This window comes from Zootoca vivipara, chromosome 1 (genome assembly GCF_965207765.1).
Source record: "Zootoca vivipara chromosome 1, rZooViv2.hap1.1, whole genome shotgun sequence".
NCBI classification, from domain to species: domain Eukaryota; kingdom Metazoa; phylum Chordata; class Lepidosauria; order Squamata; family Lacertidae; genus Zootoca; species Zootoca vivipara.
The window spans coordinates 19,520,722-19,546,029 of NC_142582.1; the positions used below are offsets into that span (position 1 = coordinate 19,520,722).

General features: G+C 41.7%; 1 protein-coding gene across 1 annotated transcript; it reads right to left on the reverse strand.

The window, feature by feature from the left end:
• Positions 1-4,614: 4,614 nt before the first annotated feature.
• CIRSR (corepressor of RBPJ and splicing regulator) lies at positions 4,615-25,274 on the reverse strand. The gene is made up of 10 exons (XM_035135052.3): positions 24,952-25,274; positions 22,890-22,984; positions 20,971-21,044; positions 20,508-20,518; positions 20,360-20,415; positions 19,378-19,426; positions 19,119-19,236; positions 9,177-9,283; positions 7,185-7,270; positions 4,615-5,515 (listed from the first exon to the last, which is right to left on the reverse strand). Exons 1-10 carry the CDS (start codon positions 25,021-25,023, stop codon positions 4,843-4,845), a joined length of 1,341 nt encoding a protein of 446 aa, XP_034990943.2. The 5' UTR covers positions 25,024-25,274; the 3' UTR covers positions 4,615-4,842.
• Positions 25,275-25,308: the final 34 nt, after the last annotated feature.

The window sequence follows — 25,308 nt, forward strand, 5'->3', positions numbered from 1 at the left end:
TTCAAGTCGTTAGCCGCCACCCACAGGACCCCGATCGTTCTCCAGCAGCTCTTCAGTGTAGGATGCACAGCTGTCAAGTTTCCCCTTTTCTCGCGAGGAAGCCTATTCAGCATAAGGGAATTTTCCTTTAAAAAAAAAGGGAGAACTTGACAGCTATGGTAGGATGGGGTGTGTGTGTGTGTAAAGTTGTTATGGGAATAGCATACCCAAACCTGGAGTGTCTGCCTCGGACCCCCTTCCAGGCCCAGGCTTTTCACGTAGGGACACTTTTTCCTATTCCGACGTCCTCTTTACCAGACACTTCGGATCATCAATGGCATGGACTCGATGGTGCAAACCTGGAATGGCGGGGTTTGCGAGAGATCCCAGTCCGTCCGTCCCCCAACCGCCCCAATAATTTCCCCCCCGTGGGCCTTGACATGCCCTAGGAGATGGCACAGCAGCCTTGCAGCGCAATCTTATGCATGTCTACTCAGAAGTAAACTCCGGTGAGGCACCAGTAAGACTCGGAGATAGTCGTCGTTAGCTCAGGCTTCAGTCCCCTACGCGCTTCCTTGAGCGTAAGTCCCCCCCCCCCCGGGCTCAGTGGGAATGACCTCTGAGCAGACCTACGGTACCTACGATTACGCACAGGCGCTAATAAACCGGCCCTGTTCTTTTCTCGCTAAATACAGCAGCCAGCCATCTCTTCTTGCTTTCTGCTACCTGGCGAGCTCAAATTGCCACCGGGTCGTGTTTGACTGCGTTCAGCGAATGAAAGGACGGGTGTTGCTCTTCAGTCTCCTTGTCTTTTCTGCCGCCTTTGGCTGACTCCGTCCCCCACCTCGTCCTTCCTCTCCACTTGCTTAAGTATCTGACCCGCCTCCCCGGAGAGTAGCTCAGTGGGCAACTCTGAGTCTGCCCTCCTCCCGGGGGAAATGCCAAGTAGTGGTGGTAATGAACCACTGCTTGTTTATTTTATTTTTATTATTCCCCTTCCCCCCCCCCCCGCAATATCCCTTCGCAGGCTGAAGGACAAGGCGCCTTTTATTTTACAAGGCAAACCCCCCCCCCACAAACAGCCAGGTGAGTGTGTTTCTTTTGGTGGAAACACACCACGACGGGCTTTGACCGGCTGAAGCGAGTCTCCTCAGAGCAAGCGGTGCTGTCAGTGGCCTCCTGATTGTCCGCAGGCGTGGGCGCACACCTGTGGGAACAGGAATCTCCTGCGCGCGAAACCTATTGCTTCAGGCTAAATTTACGCGGGCTGAGGCGAGGGGATTCGCCACTCGGCCTGGCTAGATGGCTTCGGATGCTGCTGGCTTGAGGAGGGGGAGAGCGCGAGGGCCCAGCTTCTCCCACGGGGTATCCCGTCAGGTCGTGTTTTTGCAGCAACAGGCAGGCCTTCCCCCTCTGATCCTCGATTCTCCCTCAGAAAAGACTGGGAAGTTTCTCACAGGAGGAAGTTTATAATGGCGCAGTAGTTTGCAGCTGCTCCTTCTCCGCGCAACTCTGGAGCCCAGCTGCTGAGGATGAAGGAGGGATGCGCGCGCAAACGACGCGCAGAGTTGGAGAGGCGTCGCGGGGGTTTGTTTGCTTTGCACAAACGCTAGCGGTGGCGACCGGGACCATTTGCAAACCAACAGCACCTCCTGCAGGGTTCGCTTTGCCATCGTCCAACGAAGGTAGGCAGCAAGACTCAGAAACCATTTGTAGAGGCAAGCCCTAAGGTTCATTTTCTTTCCAGACTTCCTTCTCCAAACTGGGCCCCCCACCCATTCACCACGAGTCAAAACAGACTCTGTTAGGAAACAAAACATGTCTACAAGGGTGTGTTTTTTTGGTTTTTTTGCGGAGGGTAGGAGCTGCAGTCATGCTTTTATATATATATTTGGGTACATTCTTGCCATATCTGGTGCAGTTCCAGTGCTTCCCCCCAAAAAAAACATGTTTAGGGGTACTCTCATTTTTCTACTCATATTGAAGCATTGCCCCTCAACAGTCACAAATGTTTAGGGGTATGCGTATCCCTGCATCCCCCCCCAAAAAAGCACCGTGCAGTTCTAAAAAGGTAAATGTGTGAAAAGGCAGAGAGTTTGGTATAGGTAATGTGCTTTTAGCCTTGATGTCAAATCATCTGCCTTAAGCCACCTAATTCTAGTAGCTTTCTATATTTTTTTCAAAAACAACAACTCCTCTCTGTGAATAAGCTGAAAGCTTTCTGCTCATACTTCAAAATGGTATTCAAAAGTGTTTTAAGGGCAAAACAGCAACATGCGCTTTAAACTTGGCTCTCGACGTTGCTCTGTCAGAACTAAGTTCCACAGGCAGATCTGGAGATAAAGGTGCTTGCTCGATACAATCTCAAAATATACAATCACAGAAACATTCACCATAAGCTTCCCAGCTGAATACTGTATTCTTCATGTTTGCATCCATCTGAGATACATTGCAAAGAGGCAATGAGCAGTATTACGGTCCGCTCTGCATTGCATGGGTCATGAACAGAGACAGTTAAAGGCCTTTCCATTCGACCAGAAACACAGGAGAAAATAAATAAATCAAGTCATGTTTGTGGTTTACCTTGATGAACTGCCCTAACAGCAACCAAACTGGAGCACATAGAAATGCTTACTAAAAATAGAGGAGACAACACATTTCTCTCACACTGGAGGATTAAGTGTAGCAACAGCAGCAGCTGGGTGGCAAGCTGCCAGCGCAGACAGGCTTGAACCAATGCCCCTTTTCTATGCACGACAAAATAGGCCAGTTTTTTTTGGTGGGGAGAGACTCTTCTTTTCAGAGAAAAAAAGATGTCTTGTACTGTTTATGTTATTCTGAAGGTCCTTTCCAAGTGGGGTCACAATTTTGACTGGGCTGAAAGGCATTTTCAAATGCAGACTTTGTGCCAAAATTATGTCCTCTTGTCTTTGGTGTTCTTAAGCATAAACTCTGAAATTGTAAGCACTGGGCACTTCATATTAAGTTATTGCCCCGTGTCAGCTTAGAAACAAAGAACACAATGATGTTGGGATTTTGTGTCCAGGTATAAGAGTATTGCTTCTCAGAGCATCTATTGCTTATGGCAGTGAAGATGGCAACATCTTATGGGGCAAATCAGCATAAGAGACTGCCTTCTCCTCTACGCTGCAATGTAATATTTTAAAATGTGTATCCTTGAAACAGTACCTTCTATGGATCAAATAAAAACAGAAAGCGTAAATACAGAAGCATTATTGATGAGCACGTTATCACTGTAGAAGGCACTTTCAATACTCCCTCTAAAGCTTGAGTCAGAAGTGCTGTAAAACCTGTGTGTTTTAGCTTCTGACATATGGGGTTAAAGTAGGGTAGCAAGATGGTAAACTATTGTGCTAAACTGAAATAGCAATTTTGTTTACATCATTTTCCCATTAGCCATATGGACTTTTTGACCCTAGAGCCAGCTAGAAATGTAAGCACAATTTTGGAATGACAAAGCTGCTAGGTGTGCTAGATTTACCATTATTCAGGGGTTATCCTGCAAACATTTCTTTTTTTACCACTCAATCCTATGTGTGCTTTTTAGGAAGGGTCATTGAATTTAATGGGTATTATCTCAAAGTAAGAATTCATGGGATTTCAGCCCTGGTGCCATTTAGTTTATTTCTTCTAATGATAGCATAACAAGGTAATGCAGTGTGCAGCCATGCCTATTTTTTAGCATTTGATACTTCCATTATCTTTTAATCTCTTACGGTAACACTCATATGAAGGTGTGAGATGCATCGAAGGCCAAGCTTTCAAAGGCAAGGCACCTCTACTGGACATTGATTTCTGTGATATGCAAAAGCTTCTGCATGATGGTAGAAAAACACACCAGAACTATAGCAGAAATGAAGAAGCAGAAAAACTCATTGTCTGTACCTTGAATTCAATTGTACTTCTTAGATTTCCAACTCCCTCGTTATCTGTGCCTTTAAAATAGCAGAAATATCCCAGAGAATAAAGTGAACTTTTTTTTGGAATCAAAGTTTATTTAATGTAGTTCATCCCTTAACATCTATTTAAAAAACACAACAACCCAAACCCCTAAAGAGAAATCTACTGTCTGACAAGGTTAAGACTAGAGCTGACACAACATTCCTACAGCACACAATATCTACAAACTGTTAAGGCAGTAAATATTCTTTCCGTGTCTTAAGAAATAACGACACTGTGTTGACATGTACCAACTAGGGCTCAAGATGCTTAGATAGCCTTGACCAAGTTATACTCTACAGGAGGTCAAAAATGTTGGCTACACACTTATGTGGAACTACCGTATGTTGCTATGCTGTTTTAACTTAAGAAATTGACCACTTAGGGGATCTTGGGGTGAGGTGGGGTGTGGGAAATGCCTTGCTTCAAATATAGTCTAGCATTTTGTTGTCCGTAAAAGTGAGTTTACCCAGATGCTATTGGGATAATTTAATATAACTTTGAACCCTTGTTCCTCAGAAGAGTATTTACATCTATCACCAAGCAAGGATAAATTCTATTTATTAGTGAAGCTCCCACTTCTACAGAGGATTGCAAAGTGCTTTTGCACACAAATTTCTAAAACAAAGGACAATAACCTCCACTTACCCCTCCCACCAAAATAAAATCACATGATTTCCTACACAAACTGAAGACACATTTATTTTGTTAATAATTCCTTCACGTTTTGAAGCCTGTACATGTTTGCAACATATATACAAAATGCAAAGGGTTATTTGAAGTGAGAGAGACAGACAATTTACCGAGAACAGTCAATCTGAAAGAACGAGAGGTGTATGTTAGGAGCCCTTACTAAAGGAGTTCAAAAAAAGATGCCAACAGTACATCTGCCACCCACATTATCTATTTTTGCCTCTCTCTGCTCCTGCTTCTCTCTCTGCGCTCCATTTTACTGTATTTGTCTCTGTAGCTCTCTCTGTGTTGCTCTCGGCGCACGTCTGAGCTGCAGCTTTTCGCTTCACTTTTCCTGTGCCACTCCTCATTCGGGCTATAAGTCCTGTACCTCCTGTCAACGTCTCTCCCGCTCCTTTCCTCCTTGCTCTGGCTCCTGCTTCCGCTCCCATACCTTTCAGATTCTCTTCTCTTGTCTGTGTTATCATTTCTGCTTGTTGTGGGCTTTCTTCTGCTCTCAGAGGAGCTCCATTTGTTGTTCCCTCCAGAACTATCTTGCTTTAAAAGTCCACACTTCTCTCTATCTTTGTCCTTGTTACCATGACTGCTGGAGGGATCTTCATAAAGTTTTCCCTTAGTCTTCGCCTTCTCTTCAGAATCACTGCTGCTAGCCTCTGAAAACTTGGCTTTTCTTCTTTCCTTAGAATCCATCTTCTTTTGTGCTGCTTTATCTCGGCTGTCAGTCTCACTATCACTGTTGCTTTCTGAAGAGTCACTGGAGGATGGGGAAGAGGACCTGCTCTTATGTTTCCTGTGTTTACTTTTGCTTTTTCTCTTCTGCTGCTTTTTCTTCTTTCTATCTCTCTTCTTCTTCTTCTTCTTTTTCTCCAGGCGATCCAGTTTCCTTTTATTTTGAGCATGGAAAAGTAGAGCAATTAAGCAGAGAAGTATGGCAGGGGAATAATGTTATATTTTAGAGGCCAGACCCTACGCAATATCAAACTGTGACGAGTTTACTATTTAAAAAATAAGAACACACTCTACTCCCAAACTTGCCACCTGCTGATGAAATGTAAGGGGGCAAAAGGAGCAATTTGCACCTGGGCCATAAAGGTAGTTTTGCTTTGGTTTTTTTTTTTTAAATAGACATGTTCTAAATATTTTTAAATAAAACATTTCTTCCAGTGTTCTAGGATCTAGATACCTTATTTACCTGTGAGTAATATTCTTTTTAATAAAAAGTTTGAGAAGCACAGTATCATGGCCCCAGTCCTGTCAAAAGGGCTTGCTTCTGCACTGCTTCAGACAGTGGCCAGGTATGGAAAAAACGGATAGGCTAGGATGCTTTTTGCCCCCCTAACATGCTGCCAGAGGCACATGCTTCTTCCCCTCTACCCCCTCCGAGCCTGAAACCAGCAAGGGGCCACACAGGAACAGGATCCTGCTTGCGTGGATGGGGAATTGTATGTGCATGTCTAATTCTCAGCCCATCCAGCAGCAATGGTTGCACATGCATAGCCTCACCTGATGATCCGTGACAGTGCAAACACACTGTTTGGAAGAGGCAGCATGGCTGGGTTGGATTTAGAACCCCTTCGTCCCTACCAAGCATAGCTGCTTAGTGTCCGAAGGTGCTACATGTGCCCCCTCCAAGGTGCTGTGCATGCAGATGAGTGGTTTATTTAAATTTATAGTCTGACTTTAGACACTAGTTGCCCAGGGCAGCTAGCAATAGTAATAAACAAAATCTTTAAAAAAAAGATTCCATCCACAATTAAATGCAACACTGTTGAAGAAGTAAAGTTATCAATAATAATAATAATAATAATAATAATAATAATAATAATAATAATAATAATGGCATTCTGCTGTTTTAAGAGGTTCAGTTATGTGTAAGTCCTAGTTTCCCAAAATTGTTGTGGCTAATTTAATTAATTATTCTGGATTAAGGAGTTCAGTTAACATTTCATCCAATAAGAATAAGTATCATTTTTTCCACATTGTATATATTTTTCAACTGAACATATTTACAACTGTAGAAGGTTGTTGCCATATATAATTCATTCATTTTATGTTATTGAGAGAGTCCTTCTGTCTGTCCTTGATGAGATATATAAAAAGACAGTGTTCAGACTTGGAAAGAACCAGCTGAAACATCACCTCCATATATAGGACTAAGAGCACACTATAGACACTATAGTAAATTGAGGGAAAGGTATTTCAGAATGCCAGCTGAACTCCCCAAACTTGAGAGGTTCTACTGAAAACATGGGAAGTGCTCCAAAGTGGTGTATTTAATATTGGAGCAAAATTTATTAAAGCTGCAGTACATTATCACCAATATTGCTTAGGATTCATCCACCCCCAATATATGACAGAACCGGATCCCCACAGCTCCTAATGGATAAGGAAACTCCAACACTTTCATGATTAAATGTCAGATATTTTAATTTAATGTTTGTACACACACACACACACACACACACACACACACACACACACACACACACAGGACTGTAACTACAACCTTTAGGTGTCTTGTTGGTACTACTATCTGTTAGCATTATAGTTACCTCAGAAGTTTTTGCTTTTGCTTAGTTGTCAAGGATTTCAAAAATTCCACTTCTGGATCATCTTCCCCTTCACTTGCAACAAATTCCTATACAATGAAAATGGGAATAGGTTGCTTTGGAATGCAAACAGAAATGGCAGCACTTATCTTACACCTTAATGACCAGGACAAACAATATATTATTATACAGTTGTACTTTGGATCTCGAACGCCTTGCAAGTCAAACATTTTGGCTCCCGAATGCCACAAACCCAGAAGTGAGTGTTCCGGTTTGCAAATGTTCTTTGGAACCTGAACGTCCAACATGAGTTCCGCAGCTTCCAGTTGGCTTCAGGAGCTTCTTGCAGCCAACTGGAAGCCACAACTTGGTTTCCGAATGTTTTGGAAGTCAAACGGACTTCCGGAACGGATACCATTCGACTTCCAACGTACGACTCTATTATATTAGGACAACAACATGTTATTTTATAGTTGACTGAGTAAACATAGGGCTTTTTTGAGAAGAAAATGAGTTAAGAATGCCATAACAAAGCGATCTATGTATTTGGATAGAGGTTTTTAAAATTTACTTAATTGAAGTAGCTTTGTAAAGTCATGCTAAAAAGGAGACAGTATGGGCATAAATATTCACAAAATCCCAATAATTCTGAACTGAAGAAGACTGTACTCTTTATGGAGGCATTGACTGGTTGAATAGTTTACTTGCCAATTTTAGGCTTTCCCTTTATGTTTCCGTTTTAACATTTAGGATCCTTTTATGTGCTTTGGTTTCTCATTTCTTGCACACTGGTTGGAGCTCAATTTTTATGAAGTACAACTCAAATTATACATAAAATGCATCCCACACACTGAGGGCCAAGTTAGATGTGATGGCAGTTGGTCTGTGTCTTTAAATGCAGGACTTGCATGTAGAAAGGAGAGGGTGGAGATGTCCAATTTTAAAAACAAAGGTTGCGTGTGAGTGAGAGGAGCAGAATCCTCATCCCTCCTAAGGCTTATCTCCATGCAGCACTTTTATCTCAGCCAGGCACACATCTAATATTGGAGTCCCGATTGGGGGGAAAGTGTCTGAAGAGGAACTACAGGGAGAAAAGCCACAGGGGTCACGTCCTTTCACCCGTGTGCTTTTTTTTTAACATTAAAAATCAGAACCACACTCCATTTTTTTATACATGACTAGGGCAACTCTGTGTTTTAAACACACAGATCTGCAATCATCATGTGTAACTTGTCCAAGAGTTTGAGAAGGCATTAAGTGATGCATCTTAAGGTCTCAGTTGACAACCACATTGCATTCTGGAGCACATACTCTCTGGCCCTTTCAGCCCAGGTGAACCCCAGTGATACCAAGGATCCAGAAATCTCATGCACTTGATGCTGCACTTCCATCCAAGAAGCAGCTTTAAAAGCTTTCTTACCAGTAAATGCAAGCCTACATGGCTCCAATTGTCTCCTTTGGATGCCACCAATGAACAGGGGAGAGCCAGTGGAAAGATCACAGTGGCAGACCCTTTGTCATCTCCCAACCCCGGTATGCCTTCACTTGGTATGTGTTTTCCAAACTTGCCTGTACCCTCTTCCTGGAGCACCCAAGGGAAGTGTTCTGGATTGCACCTTCCAAACGTGCCATTCCCTGAAGGACATTTTCATTATCCTCACCCACTGGTTGCTCTGGCTAAGGCAGTCTCTTATGATAAGGCAAAGGTAGCAGAAGCTAAAACTATTTCCTCTGGCAGGTATTAAATCACGACTAACCCACAGGAGGCATTTCATTTATTAAACTATGGGTTGGAAAAATTATTTTACACCTGTCACTCTGGCTAACAAAAAAGAAGAAGTGGAAAACACAGTAAGTTTCGGGACACACATCCCTTGCTCTATCTATTCAGCTTTCCCATGGATATGCATATTATAAAAACATTAAGTAACAATTCACAAGCAATCACATTTAGATTTACAGACATTTTCAGCTTACTGATAAAAAGATCATTACCTGTGATGGATCATTTGCGGTCAAGTTTCTCCCCAGTACATTTTGTTTCAGTGCAAACCCACTGTTTCTCATCTCCGCTATTAGCTCCGAGGGGTGCATTGATGGCCCTGTTCACAAAAATCACAGTTTGAATGTATCATTTATATCTCTCTACCTTTTTTGGACTCCACAGTGGGAATTCGGCTGAAGCTTTGTTAAGTAAAATCACAGCTAAATCAACTCAATAATCTTCTGCTGAGCAAATAATCAGATATGATTTTCTAAAACAGCAGTCTGGAGATTCAGATGGAAAATAATTGCATTTTTCTTTAAGTGCAAGGGGATTCTCTTCTTATGTAACTTTGTCATGTTGAAAACAATATATTTTAGGTATTGTCTGCCTGTAAGCTTTTGATAAAAGTACAAAAAAAGCAAGCTTTGAAAGCCATGCCAACTTTAAGATGCAAACGTTTTCTGACACAAAGAAAAAATATGGACACATACTTTTAAGAGGGGCACTTTAAAGATATTAGAAAAATCATTTTCAGAAAATTAAATGTTGTTTAAAATACTTCCAATATAAATCTCAAATGAGAGAGTGCAAGTCGCATGGCCCGTGATTTGTGGAAGGTCTACAGAATCACAATAATTAGATGTTTTAATTTAAATATTTTATTTTTATTCATAAAATTTATATACTGCTGGATTGTAGAAAAACCTCAAGGAGGTTTTGCTATGTGTGGTGTAATGGTTCCTTTCTCCTGACTGTGATTAGTGGCTCAAAAATCGGATTGCTCTCATCCCCTCTCTGCTATGTTTGCCCAGCCCAGGAACCTGCCTTATTATTATATCTGTACCAACATGAACCACATTTAACCTTAACCACAGCATACTTGGCATGTATAGGATTGGACTATATTGTAACTACCTTTTTCCTCTTCAGGGGGAATTGCATGTTAAAATTGTTCTTATCCTGGTTTTCCCCCAACCTAGCAAAATGCCAGTACGTTACACTAGCCATAAGTATTTTTTAAAGTTGTACTTCCAAATGATATTCTGTCTCATCAGCATGATGGCACATTCTTTATGGAAAAAAGAGGTGGTTTGCTGCATTTGATACTGGAAGCCTCTTAGCATTACTATGAATTAACTAGTTATTACTTATCAACTGATAGTGGTCTTCTTGTCAGTAACATCAACTTAGCTACCTATTTCATTCTCACCTTTTGCTGTTTCTATCTGCCGTCATTCATTTATTAGTCAAACTTTATGTTTAAAGAAGCTCTCAGAAATTGTGTGAATGTGCCCACAACCTGCTGTTCACAGCGCAACACCTCTGCATGCTCAGGTACATGTTTGTCTCTCACAAGGGCATGCTCCTACCCAATGAAAGTTGGGGTGCTAGAAGTTGTAGGGATAAAATACTGAAGATCGGTTTTAGGTTTCATTCAGAGAACTGAGATATTTTTAAGACTCAACACATAAAGTGCTCTTGTGCTGCTAATACTGCCTCTTGCTAAATGTCAGCTGAAGTTATTTCCAAATCAGTGCACTTATGATTTGCCTGCCTTAGATGTTGGGTGTGCATATAGGATCATATAAGGATAAAAGTTGTCTGCAAGGAAGGCACAAAAGAAGATGAACTTTGGATTTTTAACATCCCGAGTCACCTTCCTTCAGGTTATTGATTTGCCACCACAGGCCCTCTCTTCAGAAGTTGCTGTTGTTGGTATGTGATTTCCTCAGTAGGGTGGGTTTGAGGCTGAAGCAGTTACGGTTTCTAATTCAGCACACTAAACGCCAACCTTAACTGCTCTGTAAAGCTTGGCCCTGTAATCTAGCCTTATGTTCTGTGTTTTATTTATTTATTTTTCTAGTTCATCGCCAAACAGCACGATATCTGAGAATCCTAGTGGTTGCCAAGAATGCCTTTTAAAGTGGAACACTTATACTGAGTTTAACTGCTAGGCCAATGTTGTGTGTGAATGATATAAACATCTCTCCTCCCCCTGTCCAATATAAAATGAAAGCAGTGTCTCAATAGGCTCTAAATCTTCAGTGAAACGTATAAAAAAGGCATTATAAGAATACAGATTCAGCTAATGTCAAAGAAAAGAGTAATTCGCAAAAGGGTACAAAAGGATGACCCTTTGACAAGAGATACGTAGAGGTGCTCTTCAAAATGCTACTAACATGTATACATACACACATAGGCTGCAATCCTATACATGCTTACCTGGGAGTAAGTCTCACTGAACTTACGTCCAAGTAGAAATGCATAGGATTGTGTTGCTTGAGTGGTGGTTGAAATAAATGCAGGGCATTAGTTGGGAAACACACAGGTTGGCAGTTGCCTCCCCCATTGGTGTTTCAAACCATGTTATTATTCCTCAAGATTGTTCCTTTCTCTCTTGTAAGGTGGTATAAAAGTAACCACATCAAATGCTCTTAGATATACTACTTTTCTTTTAAATAATGCAACTCTTAATTATATCAAAGAACAGGCCTTTGAATCTTGCTTAATGCACTCTCTCCTCTTTACTGAAATCTGAACAGAGTAGCAGTGTGTGGCACTGCAGCTTAAGCAAATCAAAAAGTGCATGCTGATTCACAATTGAAGGAGATTTCTGTACTTCTTACCTTCCTAAGTTTAGATTTGGATTTCAAGAGGTAGAAAAAAGGAGCAATAAGCATGACCAAGACATAGGACAAAATGAAGGCAGGGGCAAGTCTGGTTCTCCAGATCTGTCCCTTGTTCTGGTAGCTGTTCTCATAAGGGGTAGATAATGAAGTAACAGCAACTGTAATTTCGGCTGTTCCCATAATGCAGGGTTGGGAAACTCTCTTGGCCCAGTATGACAGATCTTTATCACACACACACACACACACCCATCCCCACAAGCCACCTTTGACAGGAGGGTGGGACTACTCACTAGTTATTCATTTGATGTCAGGTGATTGAAACCTATCAAAATGCAGCACTTTGTACAGCGCTTCGAAAATACCTGACAATCAACGGGTTCTTGAGAAGCGCTGCAGGAGGGGATTTGCAAGCCCTATGCTAGGTGCTTGGGACTTGCAAATCACTTTGTGCAGCTTTCACCGAATGCTTGAAACCAGTTTATTGCTGGGCTTTTGGGAAGTGCTGCCCAAGGGGCTTTGGCAAAATCCACAAAGCCCCGTCCTTACCTGCCCCACACCTGATGTCATATATGTCGTCACGTGTAAGGCAGGTGGATATGGCTTTGCCAAAATTTGGCCTGCAGACTGGGGCATAGCTGCCAAGTTTTCCCTTTTCTCGTGAGGAAGCCTATTCAGCATAATGGAATTTCCCTTAAAAAAAGGGATAACTTGGCAGCTATGGACTGGGGGTTCCCCAACCTGCCATAATGTTATATTAGTGAAGGGCCTAGTTCTCCAAGCCCAACCCTGCTCCTCCTGTGTCAAACAGCCCCTCTGACAAGGGAAACCTGTAAAGATGCTTTGGGGGAATATATACAGACAACACAAATGTAATTACAAGCATTTCAGCAAGGACAACAAATGCTGATATATTAAAAGCGTGAGTGTGTTGTGTTAAGAGTGAGAAGATCAAGAATAAAGAGGAGATTTCATTGAGTCCTGCATGCAGAATTTCATCTTGAGGTAGTTACGGTAGCTTTAAAGGCAAACCTCAGAAGGAGACAATTGCTATTACGAAAATGCAAGGTTGCTATCGGTGACTAAAAGTGAACATGCTGCTCTCTAGTGGCTGGCTAGGATACATTCTGAAAAGTGACAAGTAAATCAGAAACCTCTATTTAAAATCTCTCTCTCTCTCCTTCAAGCTCATGTAAGGTGGCAAAACTTCATTATGATTTTTTGAAATGTCTCTGGATTGTATCTTCATGTGGCAGCCCATTTTACTGGTTGCTTATGCTTATTATGTCATCATCAAAATGGCCAATGCCATCTTTCTCTAACTTTTCTAATTTAAGCTATAATGTGTGAACAAAGTGAACCAAACAAGCACAACATTTTATTCTGGACTCTGCTGAGGGGGCACACTGCACAACAGTACAGTGAACAATTCCATTTTTCCTTCTTTGCTAGATTAGGAGTGATTTTGTCATGATGTGTTAAAATGCATCAGGTGGCAACCAATGTCAGTTTTTGGTATGCCACGAATTCTGTCAAATTTAGAATATTTAAAATAGGAATTGGTTTCCCTGCCTTGCTGCAAAAAAGTATGTGCCCACTGACCATTAAGTATCGATGGTTAGCTATTGTAGGGAACACAGTTTTAACCTGTATTCATAGGGCCATTCTTCAAGCAAGTGTGTGCAAACTTTCTTTGCACACACCTCCGTTTAGTCGATGCTGACAAATAACCATGCTATTTCCGCAGCTTCTAATTCTTGTTGACTTCATTTTTAAGACATTTCCCAATGATCTGTATTGTTTATTATACAGTGGTACCTTGGTTTAAGAACATCTTAGTTTATGAACAACTTGGATTAAGAACGCTGCAAACGCGGAAGTAGATGTTTTGGTTTGTGAACTTTGCCTTGGAAGCAGAACATGTTCCGCTTCCTGTTGAGTGTGTTCCATTTGAAAATTGAGTCCACCGATGCTATGGGAAAGCACACCTTGGTTTAAGAATGGACTTCCGGAACGGATTAAGTTCGTAAACCAAGGTACCACTGTATTTTGTTTTTGTTTTGGAGTCAATATTTTGCTTTGCATCCACTATAGTACCACATAGACACATACCTATGGATTGAATGAAAAAAACTACCCTAAATTTTAATGCCCTGGCTACATTTTGAAGTTGCTCTAGATCACACTTCTAAACCTATCTACTGTACTTGGCAGCAAGTCACACTGTAATTAAAAGGATTTATATTCCATCTGAAAAGAAGACATGATATTTAAAAGGTGTAAATCTTGAACAAACCCTTACTGAGGGCCAGACAGTAAATTTTAAGATAGCAGCAATTGTCAATGGCAATCATGTTCTGTTGCTACCTGTTGTACAGAGAGTAAAATACAAAATATAAAACTAAATCCCATTATAAAACTAAGCTGATCCCATGATACCACCAAGTTCTGCAGTTCCCTGCTCTTGTTCTGTGTCAGTAGAACCCATTGGCAATGGGCATGGTGGAAGAGCACAATGTGGAACATTTTTTTGTTTTAACATGAGGCAAGTTCTAGTGTAACAGAAGGAAGAGGGGGAACAAGTTGTCCGGCAGCCATATTTAGTGATAGCCACACATTTCTTGCAATTTTCAATCTGGCCCTCAGAAGAAGCAGAAATAATTGTGCCCCTCCAGCAGTTTTGACATAGTTCATCAATGGTATAAATAATTAGCATTTGCTGGTACTTAACTAGAAGACAAAAATGCTAGATTAAAATTAGGGATCTTTTGGATGCAACTGACCACACCTTCAGGAAAATACAGGGCCAGTTCACCTCAACTGATAGAGTTTTGCATTTAATTGCTACCTTATATTGATTATGGACCTGGAAAGTTACAATCAGTGGGGAAAAAAATATTTTTTTTTAAAAAAATCTAAAACCAGCTTAGCCTAAAGAAGCATTTTGATTGCCTAATTTAACTTTGTAAAGGCTGTAGTAAAGCTTATAGCTGGTCTCAGTAAACCTCGCAGCTGGAATATTCACACACTACCATGTAGCTTTCCAGTGATCAAAGTAAGTTACTTTATATATCAAACTAAGATTTCATAATGGAAATAAATGCAACACCAGGGGGGGTGCAGTTGTCATGAAATAATTACACTCCTGGGAGATTACAGACAAGGCTGTACCCCAGGGGTGTGATTATCCCATGATAACCACATCCAGTGAAATTGCCTTATTGCAAAAATAATCTCCATTCACCAGCAAGATATATTATTCAATAGGAGACTTGTGAAAGCGGAGAGATTATATTTTTTTAAAGGTCTGAATCACCAACTGGATTAGTACTATGGTCTGTATACAAAGGGAAAAATGAAACCCACACAGACAGAATGCATGTTATTTCTTCTGTCTGCTACAGTATAGAGCTGTGCTGTTTTGTATTGTTAAAAACAGACACCCATTCTTATGGAACAAGGCACTCATCAGCACCAAACAGGGGCTTTAAACTGTATGGGTGCAATCACCTTGATGCTATTCTGTACAAAGCAGGGGCTGCTGGTCCAGAAGGGCAAAAGAAGCGCAGCGACCCACCAAATGCAGCCACTTCCCCAAAACAGCCCCAGTCTCCCTCCCCCCACTTAATCACAGTGCTTAACCCCCCCCCTGCACACTAAAATCACCCATGGCCTATCTTTCTGCTTGGAATCTGCATTGCTGTCGCCTGCCCCCAACTCTCCAGAAAGGGGCAAGTGAGTGATAAAAACACCTATCTCTGCAAGCCATTTCCTATAGGAAAACAGTCCTCAGGCAGGGCAACGAGACCCACTAAACCTCTAAATAGCCCTCTTTCCTGGATTGGAAACACCTAGCCAATCGGGACACAGCTATTTGCTGCAATTTACATAAAGTGGCTTGTTCAAGCAATCAATAACCACAACCAATACATCAGAAGTACTTCAAAAATATTCTTTCCGACCCACCCACCATTTTATTCTGTTTAATTTAGGATACACATTGCTGCTGTTGCAGTTCTGTGCTGAGAGAGAGCAGCTTAGCAAACATACCACTTCAGAGGTTTGGCAGGAAAACAGCAGAAGGAGCAGACAGGATGGTTTAAAGCAGGGACAAGAAACACCGACAAGAATGTTTGGTTTATGTGCTGCACTGGGAGAAAAAGCTCTCATTTCTCAGTGTAGCACACAAAAAAAGCTCTCGCCCAGCCCTTAGCCTCACTGTTTCTGCACCTCCTACTTGTTAACCTTGCTTTTTCCCTACCTGTTCCTAGCCTATTTATTTCTGCCCCATCTTAATCACAAGGAGCTGCTGACTGTGAGACTCCAAGATCGGGTGGTAAGTTGTAATGGACAGGAAAGAGAGATAAATAAGTCTGCCCTCCCCATCCCGACAGCTCCACCAGCCCTGGATGCCATCTGGTTGGGACAGATCAGTGTAGGATGTGAGTGGAACCAGCTGCAGTTGATTCCTGTCATGCAGCCAGAGAGCTAGGTGCAGTGTGTTCTTGCTGGAAGACCATCCCTGGGTGGCACCTTCAAGATTGTGACAAGGGCGACGGTGTCCCACCTTTCCTCTAAAGGAGGCTCTGGTATGAAACTTCCCAACTGGAATTCATTAGCAAATCTGATACTGTGGACTCAATAGAGAATGGGGTGGCTATCTCACTAACTTAATTTAGATGTTGATTTCTGCTATCTTCATGTCAATTCATCACCAGTGGCTTTTAGGTAGAAATTGGTCATACTCACTGTGATGACATACTGCATTCATCTGTGCAAAGTAACAGGATGCATCTACAGTTATGTCTTGGACTGATTGACCTTTAAGCTTCACTTTGTTAAACCCATACTGTACTGCAACGTACCTGTTAAGCCTAGTATTACGTAGGACTCTTTGCTATTTTTACTGCAGCAGATGATAAGTTACCCTTCTGGAAATTATTTTCATCATACTAACAATGCCCAAAATTTTACTCCAGAGTTTTAACAGAGGGTGCGCCAGAGATGTCAAAAACTATGAAAGTAGTTTGCAAACTGCAATTCACAAGGACAGGCAGAAGGTAGACCATAGCTCATTAGCCAAAAGTGACAAGGGTAGCTTTTCCAGCCACTTCAAGGCCTGCCTGTGCAAGCTGTGTCTTTGTGAAGTGTATTTGTATGAAAGAGAGAGTGATGCATCTGTGTCTGTGGTCTATAGGTGTGTGATGAGTGTTTGCATGTGCGGAGTGGTTGCATGGTAAGGTAAAAGAACAGTACTTGTTATTGGACAACAACAGCATCATTGTGTGTGGGGGAAAGCCAATACTGTGTTATTTCCAAAATCAGGACCAGCAGGACACGGCTGGCAAGCATGAGGTTGTCTGGTGGTGGAAGGAGTAGGGGGAAGCAGCAACGAGTGCACATTCTCTCATTCTGTGTTGTGCTATGTCCCCAATGGCAGCCACTTTGTGACTGGCACCCACAACACTTAGAATTGGAAATGTGCCCATGGAAAAAAAAAATAGGTGACTGCTATACTATAGTGCGAGGTTATTGCAGAAACCAAAGTTGTTGAGTGTAAAATACAGATGACAACTCTAAAATGGGAGGGCTGAATCATGAACGTTACAATGCAAAGAAAGTCATACTTTCTTTTCTGGTACACAGGGAAGCCTTCTTTCCCTTCTACTGTCAGTTACTATCACTGCCAGTGGTTATTGGAAACTTTCCTTTTTCATTCTAAAAGCCCCAAGAGGACCCCTTCAGCCCAATATGCAAAAGAGGGCCTCTCTTTCTCTGTCTCTCACTGGTATGAGTAGATAGCAACACTGAAGATCACCAGGGGAGGTGAGAGAAGAGCAGGGATTTTAACTTAAGTCTCCTAGGCCTAAGGATATATATTTGTTAAACAAATAGAATGGATATACAGTGGTACCTTGGTTTCAGAACAGCTTAGTTTATGAACAACTTGGATTAAGAATGCTGCAAACCTGGAAGTAGGTGTTTTGGTTTGTGAACTTTGCCTTGGAAGCAGAACATGTTCCGCTTCCTGTTGAGTGTGTTCCATTTGTAAATTGAGTCCCCCACTGCTATGGGAAAGCACGCCTTGGTTTAAGAATGGATTAAGTTCGTAAACCAAGGTACCATTGTATTTAAGTTAAAGAACTGAGCACAAGAACATCTACCATTTGAACCATTAATAAAGGCAAGTCAAAAATCACAACTCAGTTTGTAATATTAGAGAACTAAAGAACATATCCCTCTACAGTACTTAACTTGTTGGCAGAAGCAAAAAACTCCACCCGTTTCAAGAAAGAGATAGATAAATTTAGGGAGACTATTTGCACTTGTCCACAATACACCAAAACCTCAAATTATTTTCTCAGTTCCCTGAATGCTACCAATGTGGCATGTAGCAATGTGTGGTAGAATGTGCAGATACCAAATGGAATGTGTTTGTGTCCCAATACAACTTCCTTTTGTGTAAGGGTAAGGAACCTTGCTGAGCGTGAGGGAACCTTCTGGGGGCCACATGCCAGTGGTGGACAGGGCCAGAGGCAAAAGTGTATGTTAGCTTTGTACAGTAGGCTAGTTTCTAAAACACCGTCTCAAACCCTTCTTCATCTACTCAAGCAAGAGGCATTAGCAAAGTTAATGCTCACATTAGCTGAACAAGAATATTCAGAGTGCAAAACAGGGCCAGTGACAGGCGTGGCCTGGGACTCCCTAGATAGAGAGGACTAGGGTGCCTCATTTGGTCCTCTGTTCCCTGCTCCTGATTACACATTTCTTTCTCAACCTCACAATCCTATGCAAACTTCCTGGATAGTATGTCCCCTTGAAGTCAGTGTGGCTTGCTTTTTAAGTATAGGATTGCACTGTTACATTAATTTTTTCTTAATTACCGTAGCTCTGAGAGCAATGGGCAGGTATCCTCTCTGTACAGTTCCAGAGAATACTCCTAGCATCCTGTCCTCCTTTCCCCCCTGGTACTTAAGGGATACCTCTGTGCCTTGTAGCTGTAGTGTGAGTTGTGCCAGGAAATCCAAGAGCTTTCCAACAGGATGATGTCACTGCCCACATACTGGCAGTGACGGGAGGGGATCAATGCTGCATGGGGCCCACAAATGCACCCAGGATATTGCCTTAGTTTTTCAAGGCACACTTCAGTCCCTCACTGAATCAGATGGCTCACAAAACACAGAAGGATCATTATTCCTTTCAGAGAAGTGGCACAAAAATGTTTCTTCAAAACAAATTCCTATACAAGCGCAATAATGGGTTTGAGAAAATATTTCAAAATGTATTTTGATAGAATGATAAAAATACATTTAAAGTGCTTACCTGAGCCATCATTGGAAACAGAGCTTGCGTTAATCCCAGAAAGGCCGAACAAAGGGCATTCTCTGTCTGTGTTCACGTGGCCCCACTTGTGACATTTAATGCACCTCACATTCCTCACCTGAAACAATGCCAATATTGACATAATTTTACTCTTCAATGAAACAACTGCATGTTAAAAACCTAATAAAATATTATGTACATCACTGAACATTTGAAATTCACCATGAAAACAGGAGGGGAGGAAATGCACATAACTTGCCTGGATGCCAAATGGCTGGTCTCTAATGTTCATGTCATCCTTAGCATATCTGTTAAAGTACAAGAAGATATATAAGTATACATAAACTCAGCAGTTATACTATTACCGGGGATTCAAATGATGTAGAATTAAGAATAAAAGAGAGCAGTTTCAATCGTGAAACCTTGGGTTTGAATGACATCCAATACTCTACAAGTTTGTGAAATTACAGCATCATTATTTAGTCAAAACTGTCATGTTCAGCAAGTCAAGGAGGTTTCAGTTATGAAAAAACATGTTTACACCCTTTCTACCATGTTTATTATTTTTTAATATTCTAATGATTTTCTATAGCTTTGAGTTTTCTTGACTGCTGTTTTGTTATTCCTGCTTCTGTTCTGTTATCAAGATGTATATAGTTTTTCCATTTTTGTGAACTTCTTTTTAGACTTTGGAAAAGTAGCATTAAAACTAATTTAAATAAATACATGCATTGAGTTAGATCCATGACTTGCATGAGAACAGAGGCATTTGAGTAAGATGTCATGTTTGAATTCCACTGATTCCCCCATTCTGCTGCAACCCCCACCCCTTCTGATGCTGTTTTGGAGGCAGGGACCTGAACTCTTTTCATACTTCCCTGAATCTTCCCACTGTGTGATGAATGTCTGTAATATTGGAAGTTTACTCAGCTGAGTTTGGTCAGCATTTTTTGTTATCCATTCACCTCGCCACAAGTTCATGGATTTTATATTTATTTAGATCTTATATAGGAGCCCCAGGACTCTCAGTTGATCCACTTTTGAAAAACAAGTCAAAGATAATACCACTTGAGAGGGCCTTTTTCTGTTGTTTTCTTTAAAGAATATTTCAACCTTGAGGAACTAGGAAAACCTTTTCAGACTTAAGACTTCAGAGCACATACTTTTCAGACTTAATAGCACATACTTGAAAATAAACTCTGCATACGGCATTATCCAAATAAGAAAGGAATAATTCTTACTTTTCACGCGGAGCTACCTTCTGCCATTCAAATTTGTACTCAGTCTCTCCTTCTTGCTAAAAACAACAAATATAAAGTCCTGTTAAAAACACCTGGTTTGAAATTTATGTCCAATATAATTGAAATAAAAATTAAATTTCAGAATTACCTCTTTGCTCTCTTGTTTCATTATCAGCATAGAAGGAAAAGATAAGATAGAACATTAGAAAAGACAAGTATATATCAATATTGCAGACAACATCCAGATAATAGGATGTCATGCATCTCTAAAAATCATAGAGAACTTATTAAATCCAAGTATTTTCCTTGTTTAAAAATGCACATATATTTGCAGTCATGTAAACCCTAAGGTCTTATTTCTAGACTCATAGCTGAGGCTGCAATAATACATACTGCCTTATGAGTACGGTAAATCTTATCAAACTTAATAATATTTACTTCTGAGTAAACTTGCCCAAGTCTATGCTTTAAGAGTCTTTTCATAGTATTCAAACCTTGGATACAATGTAGGATCAAGAAATCCAATAACTTAGTTCTATGAGCTACTATGCAGGTTTCCAAGCTCAGCAGAAAGGGATAATTTATATATTTGCATTGATGTTAGAAAATACCTTTCTTTGCTCCTGGTGGCGCTTCATACATAAAGTTTAGACCATTCTTCACACGCTCATCACCCATAAGCAATCTATACGGAAAACAATGAGAATGAACACGAAGAAATAGGAGATGGGTGTCTTGGATACTAAAACATTTTTAAATAAATGTTGACAACAAATAATGGTTCTGAAACAGATCATATACTTTTTAAATGTTTACTTTCTTTTACAGACATCTAATACAAGAACAACATTTTTTAATACTAGTAGTTACGCTTAAGAAATATCCCCAGACTTTTTGGTTACATTAAAATATTTTAGCTCAACATTCTCATTTTATTGTATAAGCAGAGATAAACATATCCTTCATAAAGTAATTACCGTATTTTTCCGTGCACAGTGGTGCTTTGACTTACGAATTTAATCCGTTCCGAAGGCACCTTCATAGGTCGAAAAAGTCGAAAAGTGCCATTGGAAACGCGATTTCCCATAGGAATGCATTGGAAACGGAAAAATTCGTAAGTCAAAGCAACCCCATCTAAAAATTCGTAAGTTAAAAAAACCCTATCTAAAACCGCCACAGTTTCCATTCAACGTTTCCGTTAAGCGTGCGGCCATTTGCCCCATTCATAAGTTGAAAAAATCGGTTGTCGAGTCGTTCGTAAGTCGAGGTACCACTGTATAAGACTAGGTTTCCCCCCTAAAAAATAATTTCCAGAATTTGGGGGTGTCTTATACATGGGGGGCATCTCCCTCCATTTTCTTAAATTGATCCCTAAAAGTAGGGGGCATCTTATACATGGGGGCATCTGATAGACGAAAAAATACGGTAATACATTTAAAGTGCCATATTGTGAATGCAATGCACAAAGTACAGTACTGCAATTCTCCAGTTCAACTGAATTATGAAAATTCAAAGTACTATTATTAATTCCAATTGTATTATTTGGTTTTGACTGTACTGTACTTTGATAAGCTCTAGGAGTGGTAAAAGTGGTCTGACGCCAGATCTGTTGGAAGCAAGCTAAGGAGCTAGGTAGTGAACTGCATGTATGGGTTATGTTCCAAGGCTTAAGGGTTTAAGGGAAATCATGTATATTGGGGACACCACTGAAAAAGCCTGCAAACAGCACAGTCACTCCCTCCAAACCTCCTTGCTCAAACTCCAACTCTCCACAGGCCTCAGAGCTTAGTGCAAGGGCTCATGCGATTGCACTTGCAAAAGCTTATGGGATTGCTAGGCACTGTTTTGTGCTGTGTTTGCCCTTTTCATGCCACATTTGGGTTCACCGCAAAGCACGCATGTGTGCCTTGAATGCGTGTAAATGGGGTGTTGCCTGTATGTCATGGATGTTGTTACAGGCTGTAGCAGGCAGAGATATGTATGTGTAGATTTTCATCTGAAACAGGGTTAGGAAACTTAGGGTTGTATCCAACAAAGTCATTGCACTCACAGTACGACTTCCATTCATGAAACTGATCTCCCCCCCCCACTCTGGGGGTCCCCCCAACCCTCTGGAGCAGATTTGGAATGGGCAAAAAGGAGAGGAAGTACAATACCGTTGTATAAGTGTTCTGCAATCAATGAATACAACTTACCAAATACAGTGGTACCTCGGGTTACAAACACGTTCAGTTTCGGGGCGCAGTTCGTAACCCAAAATGGTTGTAACCCGAAGCGCCATTTTGCGCATGCGTAAAGCGCAATTTTCTCATGTGCAAACCGTGCGTGCGGCTAAAATACTTCCGGGTTTGCGGAGTTCGTAACCCGAGGTGTTCATAACCCGAGGTACGACTGTAAAAGTTTGAGACAGTATGAAAAGTAGTATGAAAAGTCCCAAACTGAGATGCTTATATCTGCTAGATTTTAGGGAAAACAAAAAGTAGAGTTTATTTTTATCTATTAAAATGTAAGATTAAATGTCATTTCTCACCTGTTATCATAACATTCCTGCTCTTTAATGTATTGTTGCATTAACTCTTCTTGTTTCTTTTTGTCGTACGTTATTTTCTGTTCTGCCATCCATACCTAAGTGGAACAAATATGATTTAAGTATTTCCACTTCATATGCAACCCGTACTGAAATTCTGTAACCCAAATAAATTAGGAAACACTGCCAGCATATGTGTAAATACAGTTAACTATATGGTGTGCTGGTGGTGGAATTTGGAAAATCCCACTTTATCCAGAAATTGCTTACCAATACACCAACTTTGCAGTTCAATTTATTTCAGTGGGATTAACTTCCAAGAAAATAAGGTGTTAACCACATATTTAACATTTTGTCCCCATTTGTAAAATGCCCAGCTTTTGGGGGTTTGTAGCGGTAGCGGGGCATCTAAATAACATAAAACCCATACGTAAACACATAATCCAAGGGGACTGATGTGTCAGCCTCATAGGAACACCCTTCCCCACTATGATCCAGGTAGTTGGGTGACAATCAAGAGCAGATTGAGGGGGGCAGGCTTCAGGGAACAGAGAGGAAGGGGAAGTACATGCATGTAATACCAAACATCACCCAGAGTTTTCACAGTGACAGTTCTCAATGGCATGTATCAAATTGGCGCTTACTTGCTAACCTTGAGAGTAAGACCTATTTAGCTCAGTTGGGGCTTACTTTCGAACAGGCAAATACAGAATTGCCCTGCTGAACAACAAGGCACAGAATACGAAATATTTTAAGCACTCATCAAGGACATATGGGACAGTAGAGTTGGAAGGGACCTGAGGATCATCTGGCCCAATCCAATGCAATGCAGGGATATGCTGCTTTCCTCTACAGGAATTGAACCTGCAACACTGGCATTATCAGCACCATGCTCTGCCCAGGGTGAACAATCCAGGGTGGTTAAATTTTAAAAAGTAGTAAGAGGACAGATGCTCCACCAGGGTCAGCCCCAAAACATTTTGGCAACTGAGGCAGATCCCAAAATGGTAGTTTCCCTCTACCCCACCCCACCTGCCAGGGAAGAAGGGGTGAGAGAAGATCTGCATCAGGAACAAGAGGGGAAAGAGAATATTTACAGATAAATTGCAAACAGGTAAAAACACTGGCAGGATTATTGTAATAACCTGCAGTTATATTTAAAGAAAATAAATAAATGAGTAAGTTAAGTGAATTTGGATATGCAGAAGATATTAAAAATAAATTTAAGGAACCGCAGAAAGAGGGGGAAGGAAGTCAAGTTTTAAAATGTCAAAATGATTGTAAAATCAGTGAAATGTATATAAAGGAACAAGAGGGGAAAGAAAGCTGGACATCGGGATCTTCTGTCCCAGCGTATGGATCCAACTCCCTTCAGGCCCCCCAATAAAATATTTGAGGGGGCTGTGCCCCTCCAAAGTTGATGGGCATTGCCATTCAATTGGTGCATGTGTACTATACTATAATCTTGTGATCCAGGGAGTGGCTTACCTCCCCCCCCCATTAGTTGGCCTCTCTGCTGTCGCCAGAGGCAGTCACCTCACTTTGCCTCTTAGTTGCCCCCCCCCCAACCTCCCATGGCTCAAATAGTCACAAAACCAGGGCTGCAGATGCTGGGGGACAGAAAGGATGACTTTAAATTATTCCAGGCTGTGAGGGTTCGCTTTGCGCTAAGAGGAACCCACCCCCCCAGAAATCCTAGAATTGTAGAGTTGGAAAGGGTCCCAGGGGTCATCTAGCTCAACCCCCTGCATTGCAGGAATCTCATCTCAAAAGCACCCATGGCAGAGGGCCATCTGCTTAAAAAAACAAAAACAAACACCTCCAAGGAAGGAAAAGCCCCCGACCTCCAGAAGGATGCCTTTCTACTATCACAGGAGACAGAAAGCATCCTTCCCCCACTGGAAGTTAAAAGGGGGAGGCCTCCCAAAGCGAGGCATACAGGCCGACTCCATAACGTCTGAACGGGCCATGGTGCATTGGCGGTGTATGAAGCGTTCGCACGCAGCGTGTCGGCTGGGTTGGGGGGAAAGGAGAAACCCGCTGGTTCATCTCTCCTCCTCCTCACCTTTTTTATATTGGACTTGGAGGCCGGGTGGAAGTCCTTCTTGCACATGAAGTTGGCGAATGATTTCCCCATGATGGCGGCGGCGGCTGTCGGCCCCCAGGAATTCGGACGACGACGACGACGACGACGACGACGACGGACCCTTTTTTACCTCAGGAAAGGGACGCCTGCCTCCTTGACCGTAGTACGAACGAGGCTACGCGAGAGGCGAGCTCATGTTTACGACCCGGGTCTTCCTGGGCAGGCGCCGGCATTTCCTGGAGGAGGAGTCGGAGGACTCGGCTGGGGACCTAGGCCAGAGGACGGCTCCTCCTCCCGCTTCTGCCCGTTACTCCGCCTCCGAGCTGCTGCGGCTGC